This window comes from Phyllostomus discolor, chromosome 6 (assembly GCF_004126475.2).
Source record: "Phyllostomus discolor isolate MPI-MPIP mPhyDis1 chromosome 6, mPhyDis1.pri.v3, whole genome shotgun sequence".
Classification (NCBI taxonomy): Eukaryota; Metazoa; Chordata; class Mammalia; order Chiroptera; family Phyllostomidae; genus Phyllostomus; species Phyllostomus discolor.
In genome coordinates, this window is record NC_040908.2 from 156,037,513 (window position 1) to 156,064,872 (window position 27,360).

Below are 27,360 nucleotides of genomic sequence, written 5' to 3' on the forward strand. Positions count from 1 at the left end.
CGCAGGAAGGAAGGCTATTTACAACTTATGGTCTAGCGGCCATCCTCCCCCGCGTCCCTTTCTTCGCGCACACTCATTCGCACCAAGGACACAGAGATTCTATCTTAACTTGAAAGGCAAGCAGCCCCCAGCTCTTCCAAGAGCGGCGCAGGCAGGCAGGCGAGCGCCTCAGATCTGCCCCTAGCCCGGCCCAGACCCTGCCCGGGGCGCTGCTCCACCGCTGTCCCCTCTAGGACCCGTGGAGCTGGGGAAGCTCGTGCTCGTCTCCCCGGCACGCCTCTCGGGGCTTCTGCCTGGAGCGAGGGCGAGGGGTCTCAGGCCCCAGCCTGCGCCGTCCCGCTCTTGGGAGCCTCGTCCTGCAGCGGCCGGACCCCGGGGCAAACTTTCCCCGCGGTCCGGTCGGCGCGGGCGCGGCGCCGCCGCTTACCGTGTGCGCAGAGCAGGGCGCCAAACAGCAGCACGCCCCACGGCCGCCTCATGGTGCCGCGGCCGCCGCGGGCGCTCCCACCGGCCGGGGGTCCTGCCGGCTCCCGCGGGACGCTAGGAGGAAGGAGTCGGCGGAGGGTCCCCGAGGGGAAGGGTCCCGATCCACGGCGGCGGGCGCGCCCCGCAAGTCGCTCTCCGGCCGCTGCTGCCTCCAGTGCTGCCGCAGCCAAAGCCGCCCCGCCAGGGGACAGGGAAGGGGTGTCCCGGGCCCGGCCGCCCCGCCTCCCGCGCCGCAGCCCCCGCCACCGCCACCGCGCCTGGTCCCGCCCCCAGCGCCGGCCCGGCCCCTTCCCGCCCTGGGCCCCCGCCCCCTGGTCCCCGGATCCCACCCGCCCGGCGCCTCGCCTCCCGCGCCCGCCCCACTCCTCTCCAGGCCGCCCCCACATTCCTAGCCTTCGAGAGAGCCCCCCCGCCCTGTGCCCATTACTACTGCTCGAGTGTCCCTAACTTAAAAAAAATCATCCTAGCGGCAGCGCTCGCATCCCGGTCACTCGAGCTCTGTGCCAGAGCGGAACACCCGAGGTGACCTGTCTCCTGGACGTGACCCCGGGACCCCCACCGTCCCCAAGCCCAGGCTTTATTGATGTCTTAAGAACACGCAAGGCTTGCTAATGCATAATCCTCTCGGCTTTATTGACATCAGACAAGGGACATGAGGGGGGGGGGGCCTGGAGTGCTGTCTTAACTAGCGTTCTCACTGTCAAAATTCCCTTCCTGAGATTTCCTTCTTGCTCCGCCCCCGCCCCACTCCCCACTCCCCACCCCCCACCCCCGGACGGGCAGCGTTGTTGCAGGGCTAAATAATTCCACGACCTCCCCTTTTCATCTACTCATTTCCTGAGGTGGCTGTCTGGGTCCCGTCACCCCAGTTCAGACGCCCAGATTTGGCCCAGGCAGACTTAGTTCCTCCTCGCTGTCTCTGTAAATCAGCGCTGTTAGCCTCTTCACCCTCCTTGGCTTTCTGATCCCGGCAAGGAGACAAGGGGCTAAGGAAGTGAGTCCTGACTCGCAGTTTCACTCTCCCGCGGACCTCAGCCTCCTCCCAGCTTCAGTCTATAGAACTTCCAGCCATATTTTACTACGTGCAGCCATCCGCTCCTGCCTCGTCTTAGCTCTGTGGCCCATGCCTCCGCCTGGTGCGAATTCCTAATACGGGCTAATTTTGTTACCATCTTCCATGATCTCTTTTTCCTTGTTATTGGGTTTATTGGGGTGACACTGGTGAACAAAATTACGCAGGTCCCAGGTGCACAATTCCACAGCACATCATCTGCACACCGTATTGTGTGTTCACCACCCCAAGTCAAGTCTCTGTCCATCACCATTTACCATCTTCCATTCTCTAGGCTGGCTCTTGTCTTGTTACTTTTGTCCAAGTCCCCACTGCCTTAGGGTCCTCTGTACCACTTTTCTCTCCCTGTTGGTTCACCAGCTTTTCTGGCTTTGGAATCTTCTGTCATTTCCTTAGGCCACTTTCCTGTTACTAGTAAATTGAGTCAAGAAGACCCAGATATCCCATATTAGCTGAGGGAAAAGCAATGTGGTGTAGTGCAAAGAGGATATTAGACGATTCCTCCAAAAAGAAAAAAAAAAGATTTCTCCAATGGATTGGTTGGCATTTCACCCTTGCTTGTTTTCAATTTTTCAAAGGATTCACTTCAAATTACCATCTTTGACCAAAGCTAACATTAACTTTGCAACAGCAATGAAAAAATGTGAAGTATTAACTCCTTCTCAGCCAGTGCTTCTCCATGGTGTTGTGCCTGAAATTTTTACACAGATGAAATGTGGCTGAACTAGCATCACCATGGTAACGTATACAGAGGCATTTTCTGTGTGTGTAGTTCTCCTTGCTGCCTGAAGGCGGCAGGCAAGTCGGGCCAGCTTTACAGTGTCTTACTGCTGGGAAAGATAATCCACCTTTTTCTACCTCTGTCACCTCAGCCTAAAATCCAAGGAGAAAAAGTGAAAAGTAGAGGCTGATTCTTGGCAATACACTCCCTGCCTCCCCCGTAGAGCACCCCCTCCAACGTTCTTGATGCAGCTCTGGCTGGCCTCCGGAATTCCTTATATGTTGCTTAGGAAGACTTGCTTTCCGATCTGTCGAAAAAGACCTTAGGATTCTGGAGACCATATTTTTTTCCACATGAAAACTAAGGACATGTGGTGTAATGAATACATTTGTCCCCCCTCCCCAAAAAAAAAAAAATCCAAGACAGGCGGTCACCATACTTTCGATGTCAGGGGATTAGGGATTTATAAACAGTTTCCACTCTGTATGCAAAGGATAGGTTCCTTTCCAGAAGGCATGATTTGTGTTGTTTTTCTGGGATTGAGGAGGAAGGGGGAGGCTGGCTCGCCCTGTCTGACTCAGGCTCAGGAAACTGTGTCTCCTGTGTGCATCCCAAGTCCTCCTCCTCCGTGGCTCAGCACAGTTCTGGTACGCAGAGCCATCCTGGCTGCAGATCCTCACTGGGACTATGGACGGGTAGAAGCGAACTTTGTGCATAGTCCCTGCCTGGGTCACCCCCTGGGGTGAGTTAAGTCTTGGCTGTCAGAAACTGCTCTTGTGCCAGGAGTGCTAAGCCATATTTATTTTTACCAGGCCTCTCAGACTTTCTTGTTTGGAGTGAGAGATCCTGAAAAGCATGCCAGAATGAGCTGTTTGTCTCCCTTTTATTGTCCTCTGGGACATGCCCCCAGAAAAGTTGTAGGGGACTGCCAATTCCAGAGGGGTCTCGGAGGCATTGGTTTCCTCAGAAACACCACCCCCTTCCTCCATCCTTCTAGGACAGGCCAGGGAACTGCACTTCCAAGATCAGAATATTGCCCTGAATTAGAACATCCCTAATGGCCTTTCCATAGAAAACACGGGGAGTGTTTTCTTGTTCTTGTTCTACAGAAACAAGATAGAAATGGGCATAATTTTGGTCCACTTGGGTTGGTAGAATTCTCTTATAATGGAGGCATTATTCCAAACCCTGAATTCCTAAACATAATTCTTCTAAAAGAGTAAACGTCTTGAGAGTTCATACTTTTAAAGAGTGGTTCTCAATCAGGAATGATTGTGCAGACACGGGGCAGTACCTGAAACATGTTTGGGAGTGGGTATTACTGGCAAATAATGAGTAGAGGCCAGGGATCCTGCTAAACTCTGCAAGGAGCAGGAAGTCCCTCCCACAACAAAACATGACCCAGCCCCAAATTTCAATAGTGCTGAGGTTGAGAGACCCTGATTTAAAAGGTTAAGGGCATGAATCTGCAAAGAATTGCTCCCTCATCTCTCTAGAATTCACTTTGTGTGAATGGAAGGAAGGAATTCTTAAAGCTACAGGAGGGAAATCAAGAGAAAGCACAGGCAGAGGAGCTAAAGGAGTCGTATACCCATCTGCTTTGGGAAGCCCCTTTCCAGTACTCATTCACTTAGTAGTATTAGGTCTTTATTGCAGTGTATTACAGTGCATTCTGTGCCAGGCACTGTAGAAGCAGTGGTAAACAGATGTATCGGATCTCTGGAACTTGCAGTCTGATGGGTGTGGAGGCTACAAGTATGCAAAGGCATTAAAAGAATGATCTCACAAATGAATGTAAAGCTAGAGGCATTCAAGTAAAAGTACAGGGTTCTATTAAAGACGAGACTTGATTTAGATTTGGGGTTTCAAGTGAGGCCTGTCAGAAGTACTGACACTTAAGTTCATTAAAAGTCATCAGGCTAAGAGTTGATGGGAAGGGTCTTCCAGGCAGAAGGAAGAGTGTGTGCAAAGGCTGTGAGCCAGGAAATATGTCCATAGGATTTATGAAAATGTATCATTAACTTTTAGCAATGGGTGTGCTTTTATCTAGGTGCAGGGGGTTACTGCTGGAAACCAGAAAAAAAAAGAACATATAAGGGAATACTCTGATTTACATTTCTGTGCTTTCTCTTATTGCAGATCCTCCATACCACCATTCCTATCAGCAACACTTTTCACATTCTGGTGTAGCAGTGGTACTCATGTCAGGATCTGGGGTACAATTGCTGATTCAGTTCCCTGGCACACTCTGAACAGTGGGACTTTCTAGCACATTTTTATCTCCTGAAAGCTTGATATTCACACATCTGGCACATATAAGTAGAGCCCTTTGCTGCAAGTATCTCAGTATGTCTTGCTTATTTCAGCAGCAAAGATAAATTTAGAATGACTCATAAACAAATATATCAATGAATAAATGTTTGTTTAATAACAGGCATGAATCAAGCATCTATGTAAATGGTCTCTCTGTTTCCACCCTTGCCCCTTTATAATTCATTCTGTACAAAGCAACCTGAATGACTTCTTAAGAAACATAAATCAGATCACGTCATTACTTGGCAGAAACCCTTCCAATGGCTTCCTATTACACTTAGAATAATATCCATACCTCTCCTTGGCCTTCAAGGTCCTTCCTGGTCTGGCCTCAGCCTATTTCTTTTTTTTTTTTTTTTTAAGATTTTATTTATTTATTTTTAGAGAGGGAAGGGAGGGAGATAGAGAGAGAGAGAGAGAAACTTCAATGTGCGGTTGCTGGGGGTTATGGCCTGCAACCCAGGCATATACCCTGGCTGGGAATTGAACCTGGGACACTTTGGTTCCCAGCCCATGCTCAATCCACTGAGCTACACCAGCCAGGGCGGCCTTAGCCTATTTCTTTGACCACATTTCCCCTACTCATTCTGTTCTAGTCACACTGGCTTTCTTCTGCCTCGGCAACATGCTGTCATCTCCTCCTTCCACCTTTTGTATGAGTTGTCTGTCTCCTCTACTTAGAATGCTGTTTCCACAGACGCAACCATGGTTGGTCTCCACTCAATGTCACAGCTTCAGACAAGGTGCACCACACAACCCTCAATCTGCCTTATTCTCACTCACTGCCTGTACCTTATTGTATGTAGGAGATTGGATATGTTTTCATAGAGATGGTAGCATTTCATCTAGGTCTTATAGGATGTGTAAGAGTTTACTAGGCAGCAAATATGGGAGAGGTACATTCTCAGTGGAGAGAGGACTTATGAGCAAAGCAAGAGGGTGCAAAAAAGCTCAGTGTGTGTCAGACGAGTGAGTAGGAAAGTGTGGCTGGAGTATTAACTATGCAGGGAAGAGTAAATGGCCAGGAGGCTAGAAAAGTGGGTTGGGACCAGACTGTGAAGGGAGATATATGTGTGTAGGTTAAGGAATTTTGCTTCTCCCTAGTAATGGTGAGTCAGTAATGCTTTTTAAGTAAGGAAGTAACATGGTCAAATTTGAATATTACAACAATAATATTGTTCTAATATTCACAGTGTTACAATGAATTGTTCTAATATTCACTGTCACAGTGTAGAGAATGGTTTGGCAGAAAAAATAGACACAGGCCCTGTCTGGGTAGTTTGTTGGTTAGAGAGTCATCCTGATACACACCAAGGTGGTGGGTTTGATCCCCGATCAGGGCACATACAAGAATCAACCAATGAAAGCATAAATAAGTGGAACAACAAATTGATGTTTTTTTCCCTTTCTCTCTCTCTCTCCCTTCCTCACTCTCTCTTTAAAGCCAATAAATACAAATAAAAATAAATGGGCACAGAGACTGCAGCAGTTTTGTCCTAAGATTCTGAAATTTGAGACTTCTGGTTCATATTCTAATTTTTTCTAATGACTCCTAGTGTATTCCCTTTCATCCTTCTGAACTAATTCTCTTAACTTGTCTACATATAGTGTTGTCTTAATGCCTTTTGTTGAGTTTGTTTCCTTTTTTGTGGGCATTTCTTAAGATATCATGATCTGTCACATATAGTATTTAGTGTGAGAAGGATATGCCAGTGCTTTCTGATTGATTTTTTTTAAAGATTTTATTTATTTTTAGGGAGGGAGATCGAGAGAGAGAGAAACATCAATGTGTGGTTGCTGGGGGTTATGGCCTGCAACCCAGGCATGTACCCTGGCTGGGAATCGAACCTGAGACACTTTGGTTCTCAGCCCATGCTCAATCCACTAAGCTATGCCAGCCAGGGCTCTGATTGATTTTTAATGCCCTTCTCAATAATGTCTTGTATCTTTCTGGACTTTTTTCTTTCACAAATTTGCTTCATCAATTAGTTCCTATGAGGCAACCATAAGTCCTACAGGTTGGATGGACTTTGTTTTCTATACTTTTATTTGTTTTTTAAAATGTCTTGACTTGCAGGGATTCTTTTTTTAAGATTTTATTTATTTATTTTTAGAGGAGCGGGGAGGGAGGAAGAAAGAGAGGGAGAATGACATCGTTGGGTGGTTGCCTCTCACATGCCCCCTACTGGGGACCTGGCCTGCAACCCAGGCATGTGCCCTGACTGGGAATCAAACCGGTGACTCTTTGGTTTGAAGACCAGCACTCAATCCACTGAGCCACACCAGCCAGGGCCATTTTCTATACTTTTAAATTACAGGAAGAAAAACTATTTATGGTATTCAGGTACTTATTCTATCAGGCACTGTGCATGGCACTAGAATTTTTTTAAATATTTTATTTATTTATTTTTTAGAGAGGGAAGGGAGGGAGATAGAGAGAGAGAGAGAGAAACATCAATGTGCGGTTGCTAGGGGTTATGGCCTGCAACCCAGGAATGTAACCTGGCTGGGAATCGAACCTGGGACACTTTGGTTCCCAGCCCGCGCTCAATCCACTGAGCTATGCCAGCCAGGGCGGCACTAGAAATTTAAAGATGAATGAAGACTATTTCTGCCCTCAAGGGATTCATTATCTAGGAGAATTCAAAGAATTTTTTTTTAAATATCGTAAGTTCTTAGCAAAATGCATATCTAGGACAGAGGAACACACAGCTAAATTTTGTGGGCTACCAAGTAGAATCAGAAACTCTTCCTCCCTTTCAAACTATATGAAAGTGTAATTCCTGTTTTTGGCATCATTTGTAAAATATAAAATAACAAGAAGGCACAAGTCTGTAATTTGCCTTTCACCTTCAGTTCAATTTAAGCCATAGCCTCTTAATCACTTTCTTGTAATGCATTAGTTAATTTTAATTGTCACGTGGTTAGTAAACATTTTCTTTGCAAATTCTCCCAAAGCTCTGGTCTGTTTACCTGTGGTAGTCCAAAATGGCTTGTATGTAAATAACATTTTTAATTAAACATGTTAATTCCATATGGTGATATCACACTTAGTTTCTGCTTTCCTCCTAAAGAGGATAAGTCTTTTAAGAAGAGCCTAGCAGCTTAGAATGAATTTCATAACCTGCATTTCTTAGCAGCTACTTTGCTGTTAGCAACTTTTCTGCTTGATGAGTTGATAAATGCTTGTCCTAGTTCCTCAAACCTGTTTTGTAGCAATAATTCAGCCTGAATTTTTTCCCTGATTGTTTCCTTGAAGTTTAAAACTATTTAGTACAGTTATGTTTATTTTCAATTCCAGAGAGGATTCTTTTCCCTATCAATCTCTTCCCAGGTCCTTGGCAGAGCCAGCAATGTCTATGAATTTTCTTTTTAAAAGGTTTATTGACTTTTTTTTTTTAAGAGAGAGAACAGGGTAGGGGGAGAAAGAGAGAGAGAGAGAAGGAGATCGAGTTGTTCCACTTATTTATGCAGTCATTGGCTGATTCGTGTATGTGCCCTGACCGCGATCAAATCCACAACCTTGGCGTTTCAGGATGGTGCTCTAACCAAGTGAGCTACCCAACCAGGGCTATTAATTTTCTCTTTATAATTAGTAATTATAATCTGATAAATTGATGTCTTGACATAGACTCTCTGTTGTGGTTGTTTCTTCTATCATTTTGAGTTTGATGTTCCCATTCCTTATGCTGTAGTACTTTAACATCTCATGCCCTCTCGCTTTCATTCATTTTATATCACCTGCTTGTCCAGGATTATGGAGCTGCCTTCTGATTTACTGGATGATTATTTGTTTGGGTGAAGTCTTCAGAAATGTGTTATGATAATTTAAGAGTTTGAAAAGCCTATCTAAATTGAAGGCTGGCCTTTTTTTTTTCTTTCCTTAGCATTCAACAGGGTCACAAAAATACACTTGGCTTTAACAACTCCTGTGTATTTTCACTTTTCTTAAGACTGATGTTTTTATGTTTCATTGAAAGATTTCCTCCACCACAGATGTGTCTTCAAAATCCATCACCATGTAATCTATGGCAGAAGATGAATCTAAAGTAGTGGCTCTTTCTTGGGGAAAACAAACACTATCTTGAAGGTCATTTCTTCTGCTTAAAATTTTTTCAAGCCACTCATTTATTTTTTTGTTTGCTTGTTTTCAGGTTATAATACATGGCTATTATTGAAAACTTTTGTGAATATAGAAAAGTGTTAAGAAGAAAAGTGTAAACAGCAGTAATTCCACCACCAGGAAAAGGCTACCTGTCATTTCTGCGCAACCCCAAATTTTCTCGAAGCCTTAGTCTAGCAACCACCTACCCTCTTCTAAGTCATCTTCAACAGACCGTTCACGACATTAAGAATAGAGACTGACTTTAAATATAAGGATCCTTAGGATTTTTATGGAAGGGATGGAGCTGTAGGAAAAATCTACAAATTGCTCCAGAGATGACATCTTGTTCTTATTTAGCTTTCTTTGAGTCATTAACAGTCAGGCGCCACTGGTGCTGAAACTTATCATTATTATAACCGCAAATGGGTTAATGCCTGAACAAAGCTATATTCTTGGGGCTGGTTCCCAGCTCCACCACACAGACCTCAGCAGCAGTGACACCCTCCAAGACGCAGGATAATGCTCCGCAAATAAGTGGATGTCAAATGTTCAGCCTGGACTGAAAATTTTCTTCTTTTATCTGGTAGCTTCCAATTGCTGGCAGGGCAGGGCAAAAGAAAAAAAAATAAACGAATAAATACCAAGCCAATAAACCCTAAAAAAAGAGGCGGTGTGGTTTAGTGGTCAGACCACTAGCCTGGGGGTTGGGATTGCTGAGATCTGGTTCTAGCTCTCCCACTATTGGCTGGATGACGCTAGACGATTCATTTTCCCAATACGTTCCTCAGTTCTCCTGATTACTTAGAAAAGGGAGAAGTACCTTCGAAAGGTCTTATGACAAATGATCTGAAAATAGCTCTGATTTGCTTGGAAATAAATGAAATGGTAATCCTTAACAATGACTATCCTATTACTTTATTAATAATATAGTAATAGGCCACAGGTATGAAAGTTATAAACTTTCTATACCCTTAAACTGTATTGGTAAAGGGAATTGGGGGGGCAAGGGTGGAGGAAGATGGTAAATATTTCTATCATATTTGCAGATCTTCACATCAAGTATCAAATTAGTAAATTCATTGCTTTGAGATAATAAATGCTACTCCTAGTTTGGGTCTGTCCCTTTATCCTTACCTCGTCTAAACTCAGTGTGACTCACAGGAACCTAGAAATGAGACACATACACAATTTTAAGGGAAAGGGAGAATTAGGAGGTTTGAAGCTCCTGTTGGGAGGAGGCTAAGAATAGACCACTCAAAACACAAAGAGAAGAACCTCCTCTTTCTTTTTCCTCCCAATGTAGGTGGTCAACAGGTTTCCCAGTCATTCCTTTGATAGCATGATTTTTGTTTTCTTTTCACAAAACCTGTTTGTTTGGAAGGGAGGCACAAACTAAAAAAATGTGAGAAAAGAACGGCTTTCTCTACTAGGTTTTGACTGTTACAAGTGCTACCCAGCACTAACCTGTTGTTGGGAGTAAAGGGGAGCAAAATGAGAACTGTCTGGATCCCTGGAAACTTAAAAACCAATGAATGTTCTTCCCTTTTAAAAAGTGAGCAATTAGGCATATGAGGAAAAAAATTTCAATAGGTGTTTTGGTTTGTGCACCCTATCCCGTCCAGAAGTGAAGTGTCTTGGTAGGCAAAAAGAAAAACACTTGGGAAGTGTACCAAACAGTAAGGGATAGGAGTCAAAGGAGGGACTAAAGATAGAGGAACTTGAGAGGAAATGTCAATGATCTCTTAGAGGATATAATGAGCACCTTCTGAGCGTCCAGCCTTGTTATAGGAGCAGCCAAAATATACGCACGTGAAAGCACTTTGTAGCAAGTGAAGATAGGAAATAATAAAGAGATAAAAATAGGTAATGGGATATTAAGTTTTTATGGGAATTCAGGGGTAGTAGCCAAGGTGAGAATAACAGCTGCGTAAGGCAGGAATCGTTATAAAGTTCAGAAATTGAGAATATGGGGGGCTGGCAATAATTCTTCGAAGCCTGGAAATACGATAATTCAAAAGAGTTCTCCACTCAAATTCTCTTAAAACCACCTCCTCAACAAGTCGTGAGTCCAAGGGAAGCTTCGACCACCGCGAAGCAGCCGCCCCCGGAACTAGTGTGGCCAGCTTGGCGTTTCGATACGGAAACTGTTTGCGTGACACCCCCTCCTCCTCCCGCCTCGACTCCGGCTGCTAAGGTGCCATGGCAACGGAGAGAGCAGGCGACCTGGGTTCCGGAAGCCCGAGAGCTAGAGCTTGGAAGCTACCCCAGTCAAATGATGCTGAGTCCGGAGCGCCTAGCCCTACCGGACTACGAGTATCTGGGTAGGAGGTTCGGGGAAGGAAAGAAGAGCAGACGAATTAGGCCGAGATGTGGCGGGGGCGGGGTCTTGGGTGGAGCCGGTCGCTGTGGGGAGGGGAGGAGCGGGGAAGGGGGCGCCTTCTGGGTACTGAGCCAGCAAGGCCGAGGAAGGCGGAAAACAGCACCTGGGGAGAAAAGAATGTATGAGGTGCACAGGCTGCAGCCCGGGCCATGAGGATTGTGTTCAAAGTGGGATAGGCTGGAGCTGAGAATTTGGGGCCCTCTTGGGGTGTTACTGATGTGCTGGTAGTGGAGTAACCTTGAAACCTGAAGTGCCAGATCAGTCATTCTGTGAAGAATCATTTTGCCGTTTTAGCGACAACTAACACTTTTGAGCTTTTCTTTTTCCTTAGGCTCTGTACTAAACATTTTACATACATTCTTTATTGAATCGTCACAACAGCCCTAAGGAGGAATTACTGTGCTTTTCTTCCATTTTGCAGTCGGAGAAACTGAGGCTGAAGAGGTAGCTTGCACCAGTGAGGCCACACAGCTAAGAAATGGTAGAGCTGCGATCAGAACCTTCTTTGCCCACTCCAAAACCTGAGCTCTTGACCACTAAGGCAGTAGCTAGTGCTTAATTGAGCACCTTTAGTGTGTAAGGTATTTATTGGATGAAAACAGGATATATGCACACGAATACTTAAGTATTAATAGGCTTTATTTTTTAGAGCAATTTCGAGAAAACAGAAGAAGATATTATACAGAGTTTCCACATTCTCCCACACTGAGAGTTTCCCTTATTATTAACATCTGGCATTAGTGTAGTACATTTGTTGTAATTGATGAACAAATGTCAGTACATTATTATTAACTAAAGTCCACAGTTTACATTAGGGTTCAGTCTTCGCATTGTCAGTTCTATGGGTTTTAATAATGCATTAGGTCGAGTAACTGCCATTATAGTATCATGCAGAATAGTTTCACTGCCCTAAAAATTCTGTGTTCTACCTATTCATCCTTACCCCAGCCGCTAATCTCTTTGCTGTCTTTAAAGTTTTACTTTTCCAGAATGTCATAGAATTGGAGTCAGACAGTAAAGTGGCTTCTTTCACTGTGCAATGTGCATTTAAGTTCCCTGAGTGTCTTTTCCTGGCTTGATAGTTCATTTCTTGTTATCACTGAATAACATCAATTGTTTAAATGTACTATACACAGTTTTAATGAAAACTAGTTCTAGTTTAAATTTTTGAATTGGTAATATGGAAACTGGATTTAAAAATATGAAGTTTATAGTGAAAAGCCTCCTCCCACCCCTTTCCCCTCATCTGCCAGTTCTCCTCCATAATCAGCCCCTTACCAGTAACCACTATTATTGGCTTCCTGTGTATCCTTCCAGAGTTTATTTTATTGGGTACACAAGGGATAATACAGTGCCTACTTTTTTCATTTAATGTAGCTCAGGGCAATTTCTTTATCAGTAGAGTGATTCCTCATTTTTTAATTTTGTTTAGCTGCATTGAATTTAAATACTTTAACCACTTCTCTATTGGTAGACAGTAAGTAGTTATTAGCCTTTTGCTGCTACTAAAAATACTGCCCTGAATAACCTGCAATTTTGTTTCTTTGCTAGATCTGCAAGGATCAATTCCTCAGAGTAGAATTGGAAGGTCAGGCTATATGCAGTTTTCTTTTATCCCTCACCCGAGGACATGCCCATTGATTTTAGAGAGAGTGGAAGGGAGAGAGAGTAGAAGGGAGAGGGAGACAGAGGGAGAGAAATATGGATGCGAGAGAGAAACATTGATCAGTTGCCTCTGGTAGGCGCCTGGACCAGGGACAGAGCCTGCAACTCAGGCATGTGTCCTGACCAGGAATCAAATGCCGAACCTTTCAGTTCACCTGACGACACTCCAGTCAACTGAGCCACGCTGGCCAGGGCAGGGGTATATGCATTTTGAATATTGATAGATATTGCCAAGTTGCCCTTTCTAGGGGTTGTACCAGCAATGTAAGAGCATGCCTGTTTCTCCATGGCATTTCCAATAAAATATATCAAGGTTTTGGGTATTTTCAACCTATTAAGTGACAGATAGTCCCAGGGAGATTTAATATGCATTTCTTTTATGAAGTTGAGCATCTTTTCACCAAGTTTAAGGGCTATTTGGTATTTCAAAGGCATATATATATAGAGGGGGGGGGGGTTGTAATTAGTTGAAAGGGCATAGTTATGTCCCAGATGTTTTCATCCAATGAATAATAATATCAATGTCTGGCAATAACTAGACTTTTGCTAAGGATTTTACATATTTTATCTTATATATCCAGTAGTCAATGAATTTATGAAATATTTGAAGCACCTAGTTTATTATTCATTTTCTTGGGTGTTTGCCATTTAAATTGTGTCTCAAAGGCTTGGCACTTTTAATATACTAGCCCTCTGGTGAGTAGAGGTTGGTGGTCCCTCTATAAGTGACTTTTTTAGGAAGACTAATTCAGTGGCAGTGTTGATAATGAATCTACAAAATCTCAGGTTGGTTGAAAAAGCTTCAGTGTCCAACTGTCTACCTAATGTTTGAACCCTGAACAAGAGCTTTTCAAGGCTGTGTGACATTCAAGTGTCTTAACTCCCTGTCTTAATCCCCATCTGGACATTTATACTGCCCTAAGCAGGGTCATACTACTCGCTGGCTTCCTCGTAGTTCATCCAACCATGTAACTTTGTCGAAATGCATTTGTCTTCAGTTGAGAACAACCCCTGCCCATATAATTTTGTCTGTTTCAGAGGCGTGCTGTTTTGAAGCATTCACCCTTAGTTTAATGACTACTCCCTATGGATTAATTTAATAAAATATTTCTTGTGGAGGTTTTTGTTTTCATTTTTTCTTTTTCCTTTGAAAAAAAAATTATGAAGTCACTTACATGTGTAGGCCTGGAGAAGAAAATCCATATAGAGAACAGAAAAGTGTAGAGACTGGAAAGCTCTAAGCACTCAGTCAAACAGAAGCCAAAGCTGAGCACCCCTTGGTAAGGGACCTCTTTTTAGTATTCTGGTGTAAATCACAGGGGTGCCTATTCAACGAATATCTGTAGACTTCTCTTTCTACCTGCTATCCAGGGCTTATATTTTGCCTTTTCAATTGTTAGTGAAGAAAAAAAATCTCTCATAATGTTGGGAAAACCGATCCATTCCCTAGTGACTTTGTGGATTAGGAACCTAAGCCCTGAATGACTTAAGACAGCAGTTTTCAACCGGTGTGCAGCAAGAAGTTTTCAGCAAGACATGCAATGCCTGACTGTTTAGTCAAGGGCACTGACCTCTTTTCCCTTTAGAGTGTCAAATTAAAAAAAAATGACAACAGCCAACACAACAGTAGCCGTCTGGTGTGAATGCCCTGTCCTGAACCATAAACATATAGGTTGTGTAATAGAGTTGTATCTTATTGGTCATGTCACATAAGAAGACTGTGTCTGATTGGTTAATTCTTGGTACCAGATAAATGCAAGTATAGACACTTGATTTTTAAAAAATTAACAAATGAAACTGGAATAAAAAGTGTAGGTAATTACAATTATTTTTGGTTTTGCAAACTAATAAAAATTATACCTATTTTTTTGTCAGGCAAAAAAATTTTTTTTTAGTGTGCCTCAGAACTTTAGTAATTAGTTCACGTGTGCCAGGAGATAAAGAAGGTTGAATATCGCTGGCTTAGGATCTTAAGATCATCATTATAGAATCAGCTCAATGATGTTTATGCCTGTAACCATCAGAATACAGTGAGAGAAAAATGTGTTAATGCCCAGGCCTGAACAGAGAGATGAGAGTCTGGTAAGGAGATGAAATAAGTATAGAACCCTTGAAAGACTTCCAGCCTTATGCATACTTATTGGAAGCTTCTGCCAGAGGCTGAGGTGTGTCTGTGTATCTGCTTGGGTGTGGAGAGCTCTCTGGAGCCGAAGGGCAGCCTGTTCCGGGCCCAGCTGTACAAAACACTACCTACGTAGTGACCTGAGTATAAGCATGAGGGTGTGAGGTTTATTTTTTACCCCACCTAATTTGGTGAGGTGCATGCTTTCACTCCTGCTCTAAGTTGCCTCTTCTGTTTCCATGGAAACTGCTTATTCTCACTAGGGTTGGTAGTGGGTTGGCATAATAGATAACCCTTGGAAATCAGAGGTGGTCTTTCTCCTTTGTAGGCTGTACTTTTAGAGGAGTCACAATAAATCGAGCACTTCACATATGCTTAGTTAGCATTAAATCTTATTTAATTTTCCCCACCACAGGTAGTAGTATGTATTATTATTAATCCCATTTAGTAGTTGTTAATGTCATCTCACTTTACAGAGAAGGCAACTGAGGCTTAGAAAGGCTAATTGATTTCTACAAAGTCACACAGGTGATTAAGCATAGCAAAGCAGGGATGCAGACTCAGGTTTGTTGGATTCCATAGTCTGTGTTTTGCTCTCTGCCAAGAAAAACAAACAAACCAAAACACCTATTGCCTGCAAAGGGCAGTGATCCTTGCTTCCCTCTTAGGATGGACTTTATTTGTTGCAAATAAGTTTCCTGAAAACAGGAATTGTACCTTACTCATCTTGTATACCTACCTGCCTTTCACAATGTAACCACTTAATATATACATACTCATATATGTTAAACTGAATGTGAATAATCTGACGTTAGGGTACTCCACATGTGAGCAGCCAACAACAACATCTAAGACTTATTAAGCATTTACTGTGTACCAGGTAACATTTTAAGTATTTTACATATATCACTGCGTATAAAGATAGGTTCAATGGTTATCTCCAGCTCACAGATGAGGAAACTGCAATACAAAGATATTAAATATCTGGCTAGTAAATCATAAAGGAATAATTCCAATCCAGCAGCCTGACACCAGAGTTCACATTGTTAAACTCCACGCTATAAATATCTTAAGCAACTCCAAAAATGAGGCTCCAACTATTGCATAGACCTGTGCATGGGTCCTGGAGTCAGTTCAGTAGGCTCCAAGGGCTTAATTTCACATTTCTGCCAGGAGGGGGCATCCTAGGAACCAGGATGGATCAGGAAATAGTAAAATTTCAGTTTCTTCTTGCCACTGGACTCTTGTCCTAGAGGAGGACAATGAGGAAAATAACTTCTAAAGAAACCATTTGGTAGAGTTTCATTGACAATAATCTATGTACTTTGAGCTGTGTGACCTTAAAGAAGTTACTCAACCTCTCTGTGTCTTAGTTTTCTTATCTGCAAAATATGGATAATAATAGTATTATATTTAACTCATACATGTAAACTTTTAGATCAGTGCCTGGCTGCTACATTGGGTCTACATTGTGAAAAGAGGGTGTACAAAATGAGTAAAATACCTTTCTTTTTGGAGCACCAGGGTAGGTGCTCAATAAATATTAGCTACCGTCATTATTACTACACTCTTGTAAAAATATGTAAATCATATGTATGTGGCAGCCATGAAAATGTGCCTCTGTGATCTCCTGCTTTGGGGAGGGTAATTGACTCCCAAGCCCAGCTCTGAATCCAACACCTTGTTCTCCCTGAGGTCACACTTCCCACGGGCTACTCACAGCCAGTGACTGAGTGGGACAGTTCCACCTCTAGATGTGTGACTCCTCCCAGGACGATTTTGGCTTGAAGACTCCCGCTGCACTGCAGAGTCTATTTCTCTCCCTTTCTTCTCTCTCTCCTTCTCTTTCTCTCAAGCTTTCTCCCCCACCCCCTTTACAAGGGTCAACCCCAAGCTCTCCTAGCTTCCTCTGGCTTTCTCCCCTTTTTCCCCATGGGCGTTTCCCCCAGTTTCTCTCTTGTAAGTCTGATCCTGTCTTGGTGTCTGTTACACTGACTTCCTAAATCTTTGGAAACTAGGTCACTTTAAAATAGTAATGAACATACAATTTCATATTCACAGAATCATCCCTCCCTCCCTCCTTCTTCCTTCCTTCCTTCCCTCTCTTCCTGCCTGGACCCTCTCTATATAATATACAGGTCCCTTCCCCCAGGCAGCTTACACCGTAGATGGGCGATGGGTCGCATTCACGGATGATTGTGACACGAAGTGGCAGTGTAGGAAGTGCTGGTCCCGAGTGGGGGAACTGTGCGTGCAGCTGCGTTGGTGCTTTCTCCCTGTGATCAGCAGCTTTTCCGTCATGGCAGGGGCAGCAGGTCCCTAGGGCCCGGTGCTGGGACGTGCTTTTAGGACTTGTTCCTGGATGTTCAGACTCCATTTCTTCCACTTTTCAAGGAGTCTGTAACCTGTTTAATTAAATGAAATATCCTTTTGTTGGGAAAAAAGAAAAAGAGCAAGTGAGTTCTAAGACGTGTTGTTCCCGACCCTCGCCCACCCCCATTTCTCCAAGGTAACTAAATTGCAGGTTATTTCAGGGTTATTCTAGGGCTTTAAAATACTTCCGTAAAGTTTTTACCTTGCTTATCATTTATATATTCAAGCAATATTAAAATTTTTCTTTCAAATGTTGTCCAAAAGTTGGGGATCACTTTTATATACATAAATACTATGTTTGCTAATTAAGTAATCTTAGGAGGCTGAGTAGGTAATTAAAAATTTAAAAAGTAATAACAGTAGCTCAGAAGAGACAAATGGTCCATTAGCTTATCTCTAGTTCATCATCCTGTTTATGTCCTTCTTAGCAGTTATCACAGTTATCTTGTTAATCTGTTTGTTTACTTGGTTATTGCCTGTTTCTTACTAGAATGGGAAACCATAAGGGTAGGCTTATTCTCTCAGTGTCTCCCAAATCTAGTACAGTGCTTGACCCAAGTTAAATGAATGATTTGCTTTAAGTAGCAGAATAATTTTTTTTTAAACTGGGAGAAAGAAATCCAGTTCTATCATATAAGAGACACTAGGATTTTTTCTTCCCTCTTCCCATGCGTGAAAAAAAGGGATGACCAATTAAAATCTGCCCTGGATCCTTCTGTTTTTTTTAAATATATATTTTTAAGATTTTATATATTTATTTTTAGAGAGGGAAGGGAGGGAGAGAGAGAGAGAAACATCAATGGGCCGTGGCCTGCAAACCAGGCGTATGCCCTGACTGGGAATCGAACCTGGAATGCTTTGGTTCGCAGCCCGAGCTCGATCCACTGAGCTATGCCAGCCAGGTGTTTTTTGTTTTGTTTTGTTTTGTTTTAATCATACTTTATTAAAGCTGAGATAGTGAAACAAGGAAGGGCTTAGGTAATAAGAAGCAATAGGACAGAGCCTAGGCGGGGTTGCTTTGGCTCATTGAAAAGTCAGAGAAAAGAGGCCCTGGAGACAGGTTCAGGGGGTAAGCCTGAATGAGCTGCTGCTACCCGTCACTCTTCTGGTTACAAGTCTCATGGGGACCCTTAGAGTTGAGGAGAGGCACACCTGAGAAGGAAGAAAGGCATGGGCGTGTTCCCGAGAGGGAGAGCACACCTGGATCCTTCTGGTTTTAAACTCTTGATTGTATCTAAGGTTAGTTTCTTGATTACCGTAGTTTCTATGTTTTGGTTACACAACAGTTTTTAAAGATGCATTTTTTAAACAGTATTTTAAGAAGGAAGGAAATTTGATACAATTTTGGGGCATCTCCATGAGATCCCGTCCTTTAGCTGGGCAGAGTAATGTGTCCTAAGACCAGAGTTGTCCTGGTAAAGGAATCCCTGGGTTCTCTGTGTTGGGGCCACTCTCGCACTCCTGCCCTAGGGGCCATAGTATAGCTCGTTCTATGATTGGAATTTCAAGTCAAAACACATTTATCTGAACAGAATTTTAATGATTTGTCAAAGAGAGGAGGGTTTTTCCCAAACACATCTGAATTTACCAGATTACTAATCCCATTAGCTATGTTTTCTTTTAAGCACCTTTCTTTAAACAAAGCAATTACTGCTGAAATCATCAAATGTATTTTCCATAAAAGCTTTTGACTAAGTTTTGTTTGATTAGCAGGAATGCAGTAAAAGTAAATATTGTTTGAGAAGGTACTTTCAGAGCCCTTTCTTTTTCTTCATTGAATTAGCTTTTTAAAGCACAATTCTTTGGAAAGAGTAGAGCCTTTTCCCAGCTGTCCTATTATTGTGTAGCTCAAGGTCTTGGTAATACTATTATCTAGCCCCGAGATTACAGGTAATTGTGATAAATCACAAGCTTCAGTTTCTGTAATCTCAGACAGAAATCTGTTTGTGCTCCAGGCCTTCATATCAGGTGTTTGTTAAATTCAGACTTCTCTCACCTGGGACAGCCCCACCGGCCCCCAGTAAACAGGTGTGGGGCAGGGGTAGGGCTGCATTAGGGCCATTGCTTTTCTTTAAAAAAAAAATCATGTGGCAGAAGTCCTGTGGCCAATTTACATACAGCGTGCACAAATGGGAAAATTATGTATTTTAAAATAGGCATGTTTGAAACAATAACACTTTTGAATGTGACTAAAGGCCACCTGTCTTTGGCTCTGCCTGTGTCATGAAGAGGCTGCCAGAATCACTCTGCTGCATGGTTCTCATGCCCCAAAGTCCTGCAGATTGACACGTAAGTAGGCGACACACAAAGCAGCTCGGCCCATTAAGAAAGTGAGTTTGGGCTCTCGGACTGGCCTCCTTTCTCTCTGCGTGGAGTTCTTTCCAGCTTCCGCTCTGTCCCATCTCAGTTTTTCAGAAAGGAGAGATTAAATGTGTCTGGTATTTCAGCATGTTAACTGCACAGGCAACATGAGGCCAGCGCTCAGGCCACTGTTCAGCCTGTCATATGGAAGGAATTGCCTTTCAGGGAAGATTATAATTGTGTATGTAGCCACACAAGTGCACATTCTGCCTGGAGGAAAATGCATAGAAGAGGAGGCCGCATGCTGCCACTCAGGCCTCTTTGTGCAGGGCTGCCTAAGAAGCCCTTACTGGCGTAGTCAGCTCTTTGGGGTTTAATGAGTCATGTTTCTGTGTGATGCCCACTTCAAAAAAAAAGAAGAAAAAGAAACGCACTCTCCCTCAAGTGATTTGCTTTGATTGGCCCTGCAGCTTTGTCTGAGAGTTTTGTACATTCCTGATGACATCATTTACAATGCTGGTGCACGGACAGTAAACAAAAAAATAATGTAGCTGTCAGGTGTCCAGACAAAACTTAAATAGTCCAATTTAGAAAAATGATAGTGAGCTCTATGAGCACATGAGCTTAGACAACAAGCACGGTCCCAGTCCTTCCTGGAGTGGGGTACCTTGGAAGAGGGCTGTAGGGAAACCAGCAGCTTGGCCACTTGGAGCCGTATGCAGCTCCAACTTGAGTCCACGGTCTAGTGTTAGTGCTAAGTGGTGTGTTCTAGCTACTGGATAAAACACAGGTTCCCGTGTGAGTAAGTCATTAAGCTCCCAGCATTTCACCTTTAAGAAAGGAAAAGGTAATGTTGCCACCTACCTCACAGGAATGTTAGAAGATTGAAAAGATAAGCATGCAGAGCTCTTAAATAGATAATACTATTATTATTTTCCTTGATCAAATTTCCCCAACAAATGGAGTTCATAAAAGCTACCTCCCAGGGGGTTGAGAGGATGAAATAATTAAGCTGTGTCAAGTATTTTAAAGTAAACTATTTACTAAATCTAAAATTGATCTTTCTAGATAGTCTATACATCACCAAACCTGATGTTTTGACACAGGATTCACTTATAAAGTCTCACTCATGCAGTGGTCAGTCTTTTGCCCTGTCTTCAAGGACCGGCATGGTCGAGAAGGGTGAATGCGTGGTAGTTAGAAGAAAATTGGTCTTTAGGGGCAATGGCCCTGCCTTTTTTCTCTTCAAGGTTATGCCTACAAATAGCCACGGGAGTCTTGCTAATCTTTGTTGGCATGTCTAGACATAGGGACTGTTTTGACCTTTGCTCTTCCTTAAATATTTGTTTTCGATCTCATATTTCTAAAGGAGAAACGAACTTAAGGAAAAGAAGTGCTTGATTTGTCTCCCAATGTGAACCTTTTCTTATCCTATTTCCCAGGAGTTAGGAGAAAATAACTGTTGTTGAAGGACCTGGCGTTGGTTCTCCAGCAGAAAGTCCTTAAACTCAGCCAAGGAGTCAGAACGGCTTAGCTTGTTATCTTCAGAGGCGAAGGGACACCATAAAATAATTTGTATTTTTAAATGACAAAATTATCACTGATATCTCTTCTTCCATTTTGTTTGTATTCTCAGGTGACTCTTTAATTTCAGAATTTCTTCTTTCGTTTTCAGGTATTGAAGTGTTTGGGTAATTTTACTTCCCAGTTTTCATCTTCTCTTCGATTACATAAAGCGGGGAACACTATCTCATTTAGATTCTAAACCCTTAGGATGAGATCATTTCTCTTATTTTTTGAAATACAGAGATACAGTCATATTCTAGCTTCTAAATGTACAGCCTCCCAAATTCTCTAAAGTGAGAAATGTACTAGAACAGATGTTCTCGGTGTGCCAGCCAGAGGCGTTCTGGAACCTGGGAGGCCCGGAGGCAGACAGCGTCTCATTCAGTCCTCACAAGAGATCTGCTAAGGAGGAACCCGGCTAATCCCGACTTTTCCCTGAGAAAACAGTGATTTAGGTTATGGAATTTGCCCAAGATCACTGAGCTAGTAGCTGCGGAGCTGAAGCTTGATGAAGTTTGTCTGACTCTAAAGCCTGAGTTGTTAACCATTCTGCTTTCTTTTAGGTCCTGTTATTTCTATAGGCCGTCTTTGCTATTCAGTTCAATAAGGATAAAGTGTCGGAACTTGATATTTTAACAGATATTTCTACAGAACGTGTGATATATTCCCTAGATTTTTTGGTATAATATATAGAACCTAATATAACATTTTCTTGATTATGTGGTTTCAGTATTTTAAACATCATTTGTTATATTGTGCTATAGATATGCTATCACATGTACGCGTAAGGATGGATGTCGGGAAACAGAAGTTCACAGAACTTAACTACTGTATTGCGCCATGTATAATGCACACTCACATTTTTGGCTCAAACTTTTAGGGAAAAAATCTGTTTTAATTTTCTAGTTCAATTTTTTATTTATATTTGAAACAAAACCTATTATCATATTCCTGGGTATTATTTTCTTTTAAAAATATTTTTGTTTATTTTTAGAGAGAGGGGAAGGGAGGGAGAAAGAGAGGCAGAGAAACATCAATGTGTGGTTGCCTCTCACACGTCCCCTACCGGGGACTTGGCCCACATCCCAGGCTTGTGCCCTGACTAGGAATCAAATAGGTGACCCTTTGGCTCACAGGCCGGTGTTCAATCCACTGAGCCACACCAGCCAGGGCTCCTGGGTATTATTTTGCATACAGATATCAATATTACTTTCTAGAGTTAACACTTTTAATGCATAAGCATAAATAAAAGAATTAAAAACATTTATATAGATATGGGATTAGTACTACCCATGTGTAATGCGCATCCTTATTTTTCCCTCAAAAATTTGGACAAAAACTTGTGCATTATACATGGCAAAATACAGCAATTTTCCAGCGTTTATGTAGATAGCAGTTAGTGGAGCTAAGATTTGACTCTAGTTCTTCTGATTCCAAATTCAATGGTTTGGGTACTACTCAAATAAATGTTAGTTAAATATAAGTATTTAACTAACTTTATAGGTGTTAATTAATGATAAGTTTTCCCCTATGCACAGATTTCCTCTCTGCATTGTGATGTTTCCTGCCGGGTCAGGAAACTTGTTGAGGTGTACTGAAGTTTTGTGCCCTGATTTCTCAGGGTATTAGTTAGGGTGATGGCTGAGCTGCTCTTACAAAAAGAACCCCACACCCCCTGCCAAGAAGTGGCTCATACAAGAGAGAACTCTCTTTCTAACTTAAACTAAGTCCAGGGTGCAGAAGGCAGGATCTGCTCTAGGAGCCGTCATGGGATTTCAGGCTAGCAGGACAGCTGTGCCGTTTGAAACCCGTGGTTTCTGAGGGTGCCCCTGTGGTGTCCACTTCCAGCCAGTGGGAAGGAAAAGGAGAAGGATTGAATCCAGGGCAAACACCTTTTACGCATGTGAGGCAGAATTTGTAAGCATCTCCGGTGCTCACATTTCATAAGAAAGAACTCAATATAAGGTCCCTGCTAATTACAAAGGAGCCTGGGGATTGGAGTCCTAACTAGACAATCGTGTGTGCAGGAAGGAAAGGAGCATAGTTTGGGGGAAGCGCACATAGCGATCTGCCCCACCTAGTGTGGATGGCGGAGATGTCTCTCCTGCTCCAGGTGAGGTGTACTGTCGGCGGCTGGCTGTCCTTATTCGTAGGCAAAGCACGGACAAATCACGGCTTGTCCTATGGTGGATTTAATGCTCTTATACCCTAACTTCCCTTCCTCCTAGCCTTCTGACAAAATTATGATTTTTGGTTAAATTAGTATTCAGGGTTTATTATGACTATGGAAATGGTATATGTATTTTAGCTAAGTAGTATACTATGATTACATTTCCCTTTTTTACAGTTTAACAAAATTTTTTCCCTGGAGTTAATAATTGCCTTGTCTTTTGCTTGGTTAGTTTTCTATGAACTTATCTCTAATTTATGTTTAAACTTAACAAATGAAAGGTGAGTTTATGTAAACACCTCAAGTGTTCTCTAAGTTGCAGTTTATTTTCTTCAAGATAAGTCCCCTGGAGTAGTCCTGCGCCTGTTTGGTCCTCCTGCTCTAATCCAGCCTGGTTGCTCTCCAAACCCTTCATCCTTATCATGGACATTACTTGTCTCTGTCGAGTTGGATTCCATATTTCCTGAAACTTATATATTTCTTTTTCCTTGTACTCCTTTTTTTGTTGTTAGGTTATATCTGCCAGTAGCTTTCTCAGAAAGGGTGCATGCAAAATAAAACTTGAGGGCCCCATCTGTGGCTCAGTTGGTTGGGCATCATCCCACAAATGGAAAGATTGCCAGTTCTGTTCCTGGTGAGGCAGGCAGGAGACATGCCCAGGTTGCAGGTTCGGGTCCCAGTTAGGGTGCATACAGAAGGCAGCCGATTGAGTTTTTCTCTCGCATTGGTCTTTCCCTCCCTGTCTTTCCCCTCCCTTCCCCCTCTCTAAAACAAAAAAATTAAAAAATAAATAAAATAAGATAAACTTTGAGGGATCTTGTGTTTCTGACAATGCCTTTATACACACTGGATTGATAGTTTGTGTAGGTATAAAATTCTGTGTTGGAGATAATTTTCCATTAGAATTTTTGAGGCATTTCTCCATTATCTTCTAGCTGTGTGTGTGTGAGACCTCTCTCCAGTGTCTCTTATGGTGATACTAATCCTATTGGATCAGGGCCTCACCCTTCTGACCTCTTTTAACCTTAAATTCTTTCTTAGTCCAAATACAGCCACACTGTGGGTTAGAGCTTCAACATATGAATTTGGGCAGATAGGAACACTGAGTCCATAATGCAAGCCTTCTGTTTTGTGCCCGTGCCTTCAGAGGTACTGATACCTACAGTTCCTAAGCCTTTCTGGCATTATGTAAGAGAGTGGCTTACTTCTTGTCAGCTTTCCTTAATACAAACACACTTAATTTTTGCACTTAATTTTTTAGCTTACTACAATAGTTATTGTCTGATTTTCATCTTCCAAAAGTTTCTTAATATCTCTAATATGCTGCCATCTTCAACTCTGTGTTTTTATGAGTCTGTGTCTTTTACTGAGATATAATTAACATACCATAAAATCCACCCTCTTAAAGTATACATACAGTTCAGCCCTGGTGGTGTGGCTCAGTTAGCTGGAGCTTTGTCCCATAAATGAAAAGCTCACTGGTTTGACTCTGATCACGACACATGCTTAGGTGGCACATTCGGTTCCCGGATGGGGTGCATGCAAGAGGCAACTGATTGACGTTTTTCTCTCACATCATTGTTTCTTTCTCTCTCCCCCCCAAACCCCTCCCCCTTCTCTAAAGTCAATAAGCGTGTCCTTGGATTAAGTTTAAAAAAGTGTATACAATTCAGTATTTTTTAGTGTATTCACAACACTGTGCAACCACCAGCGTGATCTAATTCCAGAACATTTTCTTCACCCTCAAAAGAAAGCTCATACCAATTAGCAGTCACTCCTTTTCCCCCCACACCCAGCCCCTGGCTAGCAATAATCTACTTTCTGCCTCTATGGATCTGCCTATTCTGGACATTTTATATAAACAGTTCTTGCCACAACAAGGGAATTAATACATTGTAGAATATTCAACAATTGAATATTATGCTGCAGTGAGAATTAATGAACAACTACTCGTAGCTATATGGATCAACTTCCCAAACGTAGTGTTGGATGAAAGAAGCCAGACACAAAGGACTGCATACTGTGTGATTTGATACACATCTGAAAACCAGGAAAAACTAATGTATGTATTTAGCTTTGGGGCTGGGGGTTAGAGCTGGGAGGAGGTTATAGGAGATTTTCTAGGGTATTGATTACAAGCGCCAATTCATAGTTTCCTGTATATTATTATATTTCAGTAGAAAGTTTTAAAAAATGTATGGTAGGTAGTTTTTAACTTAAAAATAGGCAAGTAAAATAAAATTGAGATCTCAGAAACAGATATCAAAGCACAGATCCATTTAATCTGTGACAAACTAAGTGTAACAAAATAACATGAAAAATTCATTAGTTGAGAATGAATTGGAGGGAATTAGGAATAAATTTATTTCACACTTCATACCATATGGTGATATAGATTCTAGCTGAATTAAACTGTTAAAATACTTTTATAACTAGGAGAAAATAATAAAGTATACTTACCCCTGAGATAATTTTATGACAAAAATCAATAGTAGATATTTCATGGCAGATGGCTATATAGATAGGATTTTTTTTTAATTTCTGTAAGAAAAATAACAAAGATAAAAGAAAAGTGGTGGGATAAGGAAAATCATGATGAATATCATAAATAAAAATTAACACATGACAGCCCTGGCTGGCGTAGCTCAGTGGATTGAGCCCGGGCTGCGAACCAAAGTATCGCAGGTTCGATCCCCAGTCAGGGCACATGCCTGGGTTGCAGGCCATGGCCCCCAGCAACCGCACATTGATGTTTCTGTCTGTCTGTCTGTCTGTCTGTCTCTCTCTCTCTCCCTTCCCTCTCTAAAAATAAATAAATAAAATCTTTAAAAAAATTAACACATGACATATTAAGAAAATGTACAAATTTATGTCATAGGACTAAGCTCTTCAGGAAAAGTTGTCAAAGGAAATGATTTAAGAGTTTATGAATGTGCAATATTCTTTGTAAAAGTAAAAAATTAGAGTTAATCTGCATGCTCCTCAATAAAGGAATGGTTACCCTGGCTGATGTGGCTCAGAGGATTGAGCTCCAGCCTGCATAATGAGGCCTCACCAGTTTGACTCCCAGTCAGGGCACATGCCTGGGTTGCAGGCAGGGTCCCTGGTAGGAGGTACGCAGGAGGCAACCACACATTGATGTTTCTCTCCCTCTATTTCTCCTTCCCTTCCCTCCTCTCTAAAAATAATAAATAAAATCTTTTAAAAAATACACTTTTAAGTCAGTTAAAATAAAAAGCTTTGTATTGGTATATCTGCAGAGAAATTGGCCTCATTTTCTTGAAGATGGTAGTCTTTCTGGAGAGCAATTTAGCAATACACAACAAAAGCCATAAAAATGAGCATCTCTTTTGATTCTTAAGCCCTACTTCTGGGAATATATTCTAAGGAAATAACTCAAAAGAGAAAAGAAATATTCTGCATAAAGATATTTATAGCCACATTATTTTTTAATAAAAACTGGAAATGATCCAATCTGAGGTAGATAAATACAGTGAAATATTATGTCATTAAATAATTTGTAAGACAACTTTATGTGTATGTAAAAAAGCATGTAGGAATGAAGCTTTTTTAAAAAGTAGAAGTCCAAGTAAACAAATATACATTGATGAAGACGAGAACGGACCACAGAGATATGTAAATGCTTGCTATTTTAAGATAGATGGATTCTGTATTTAAGTAATAATTCAAAATACAATAGTAATATTGACATAATTTTTTAAAAGATTTTATTTATTTATTTTTAGAGAGAGGTGGAGGGAAGGAGAAAGAGGAAGAGAAACATCAATGTGTGGTTGCCTCTCACGTGCCCCCTACTAGGGACCTGGCCCGAAACCCAGGCATGTGCCCTGACTGGGAATCGAACCTGCTTCCTTTTTGATTTGTAGGCTGGCACTCAATCCACTGAGCCACACCAGCAAGGGCGCATTATAATGTTTAAAATATTAAATTAGATGACTTGATAAGATTGCTTTCAGCTCCATGCTTATGAAATCTCAAGAAAATGAAATTGAAAGTAAAGTTTTTTTATCTTTTCCTTCTCCTAACACAACTCAAATTCTTTTCAGTTTAACATTTGTCTTAAAC

The 27,360-nt window shown here is 42.0% G+C and overlaps 2 protein-coding genes across 6 annotated transcripts in view; one reads left to right on the forward strand and one right to left on the reverse strand.

Moving 5' to 3' along the window:
- Window positions 1-676, reverse strand: part of LRP4 (LDL receptor related protein 4) — a 50,048-nt gene extending 49,372 nt beyond the window's left edge. Inside the window, exon 1 of the mRNA XM_028514963.2 lies at window positions 428-676. Coding sequence (XP_028370764.2) covers window positions 428-479 — 52 coding nt within the window. The 5' untranslated portion in view covers window positions 480-676. The remainder of the gene's footprint in view (window positions 1-427) is intronic.
- C6H11orf49 (chromosome 6 C11orf49 homolog) overlaps window positions 1-27,360 on the forward strand; it is a 170,653-nt gene that overhangs the window by 1,004 nt on the left and 142,289 nt on the right. Inside the window, exon 1 of one of the 5 annotated variants that reach the window (XM_028515317.2) lies at window positions 10,857-11,018. The exons of 1 other annotated variant lie outside the window; for it this stretch is intronic. In XM_028515317.2, the coding sequence (XP_028371118.1) occupies window positions 10,897-11,018 (122 nt within the window). In that variant the 5' untranslated portion in view covers window positions 10,857-10,896. Of the gene's footprint in view, window positions 1-10,856; window positions 11,019-18,382; window positions 18,477-27,360 lie in introns of those variants that run through there. 3 more of the 5 variants (XM_028515314.2, XM_028515315.2, XM_036029341.1) reach the window with 3 other exon arrangements.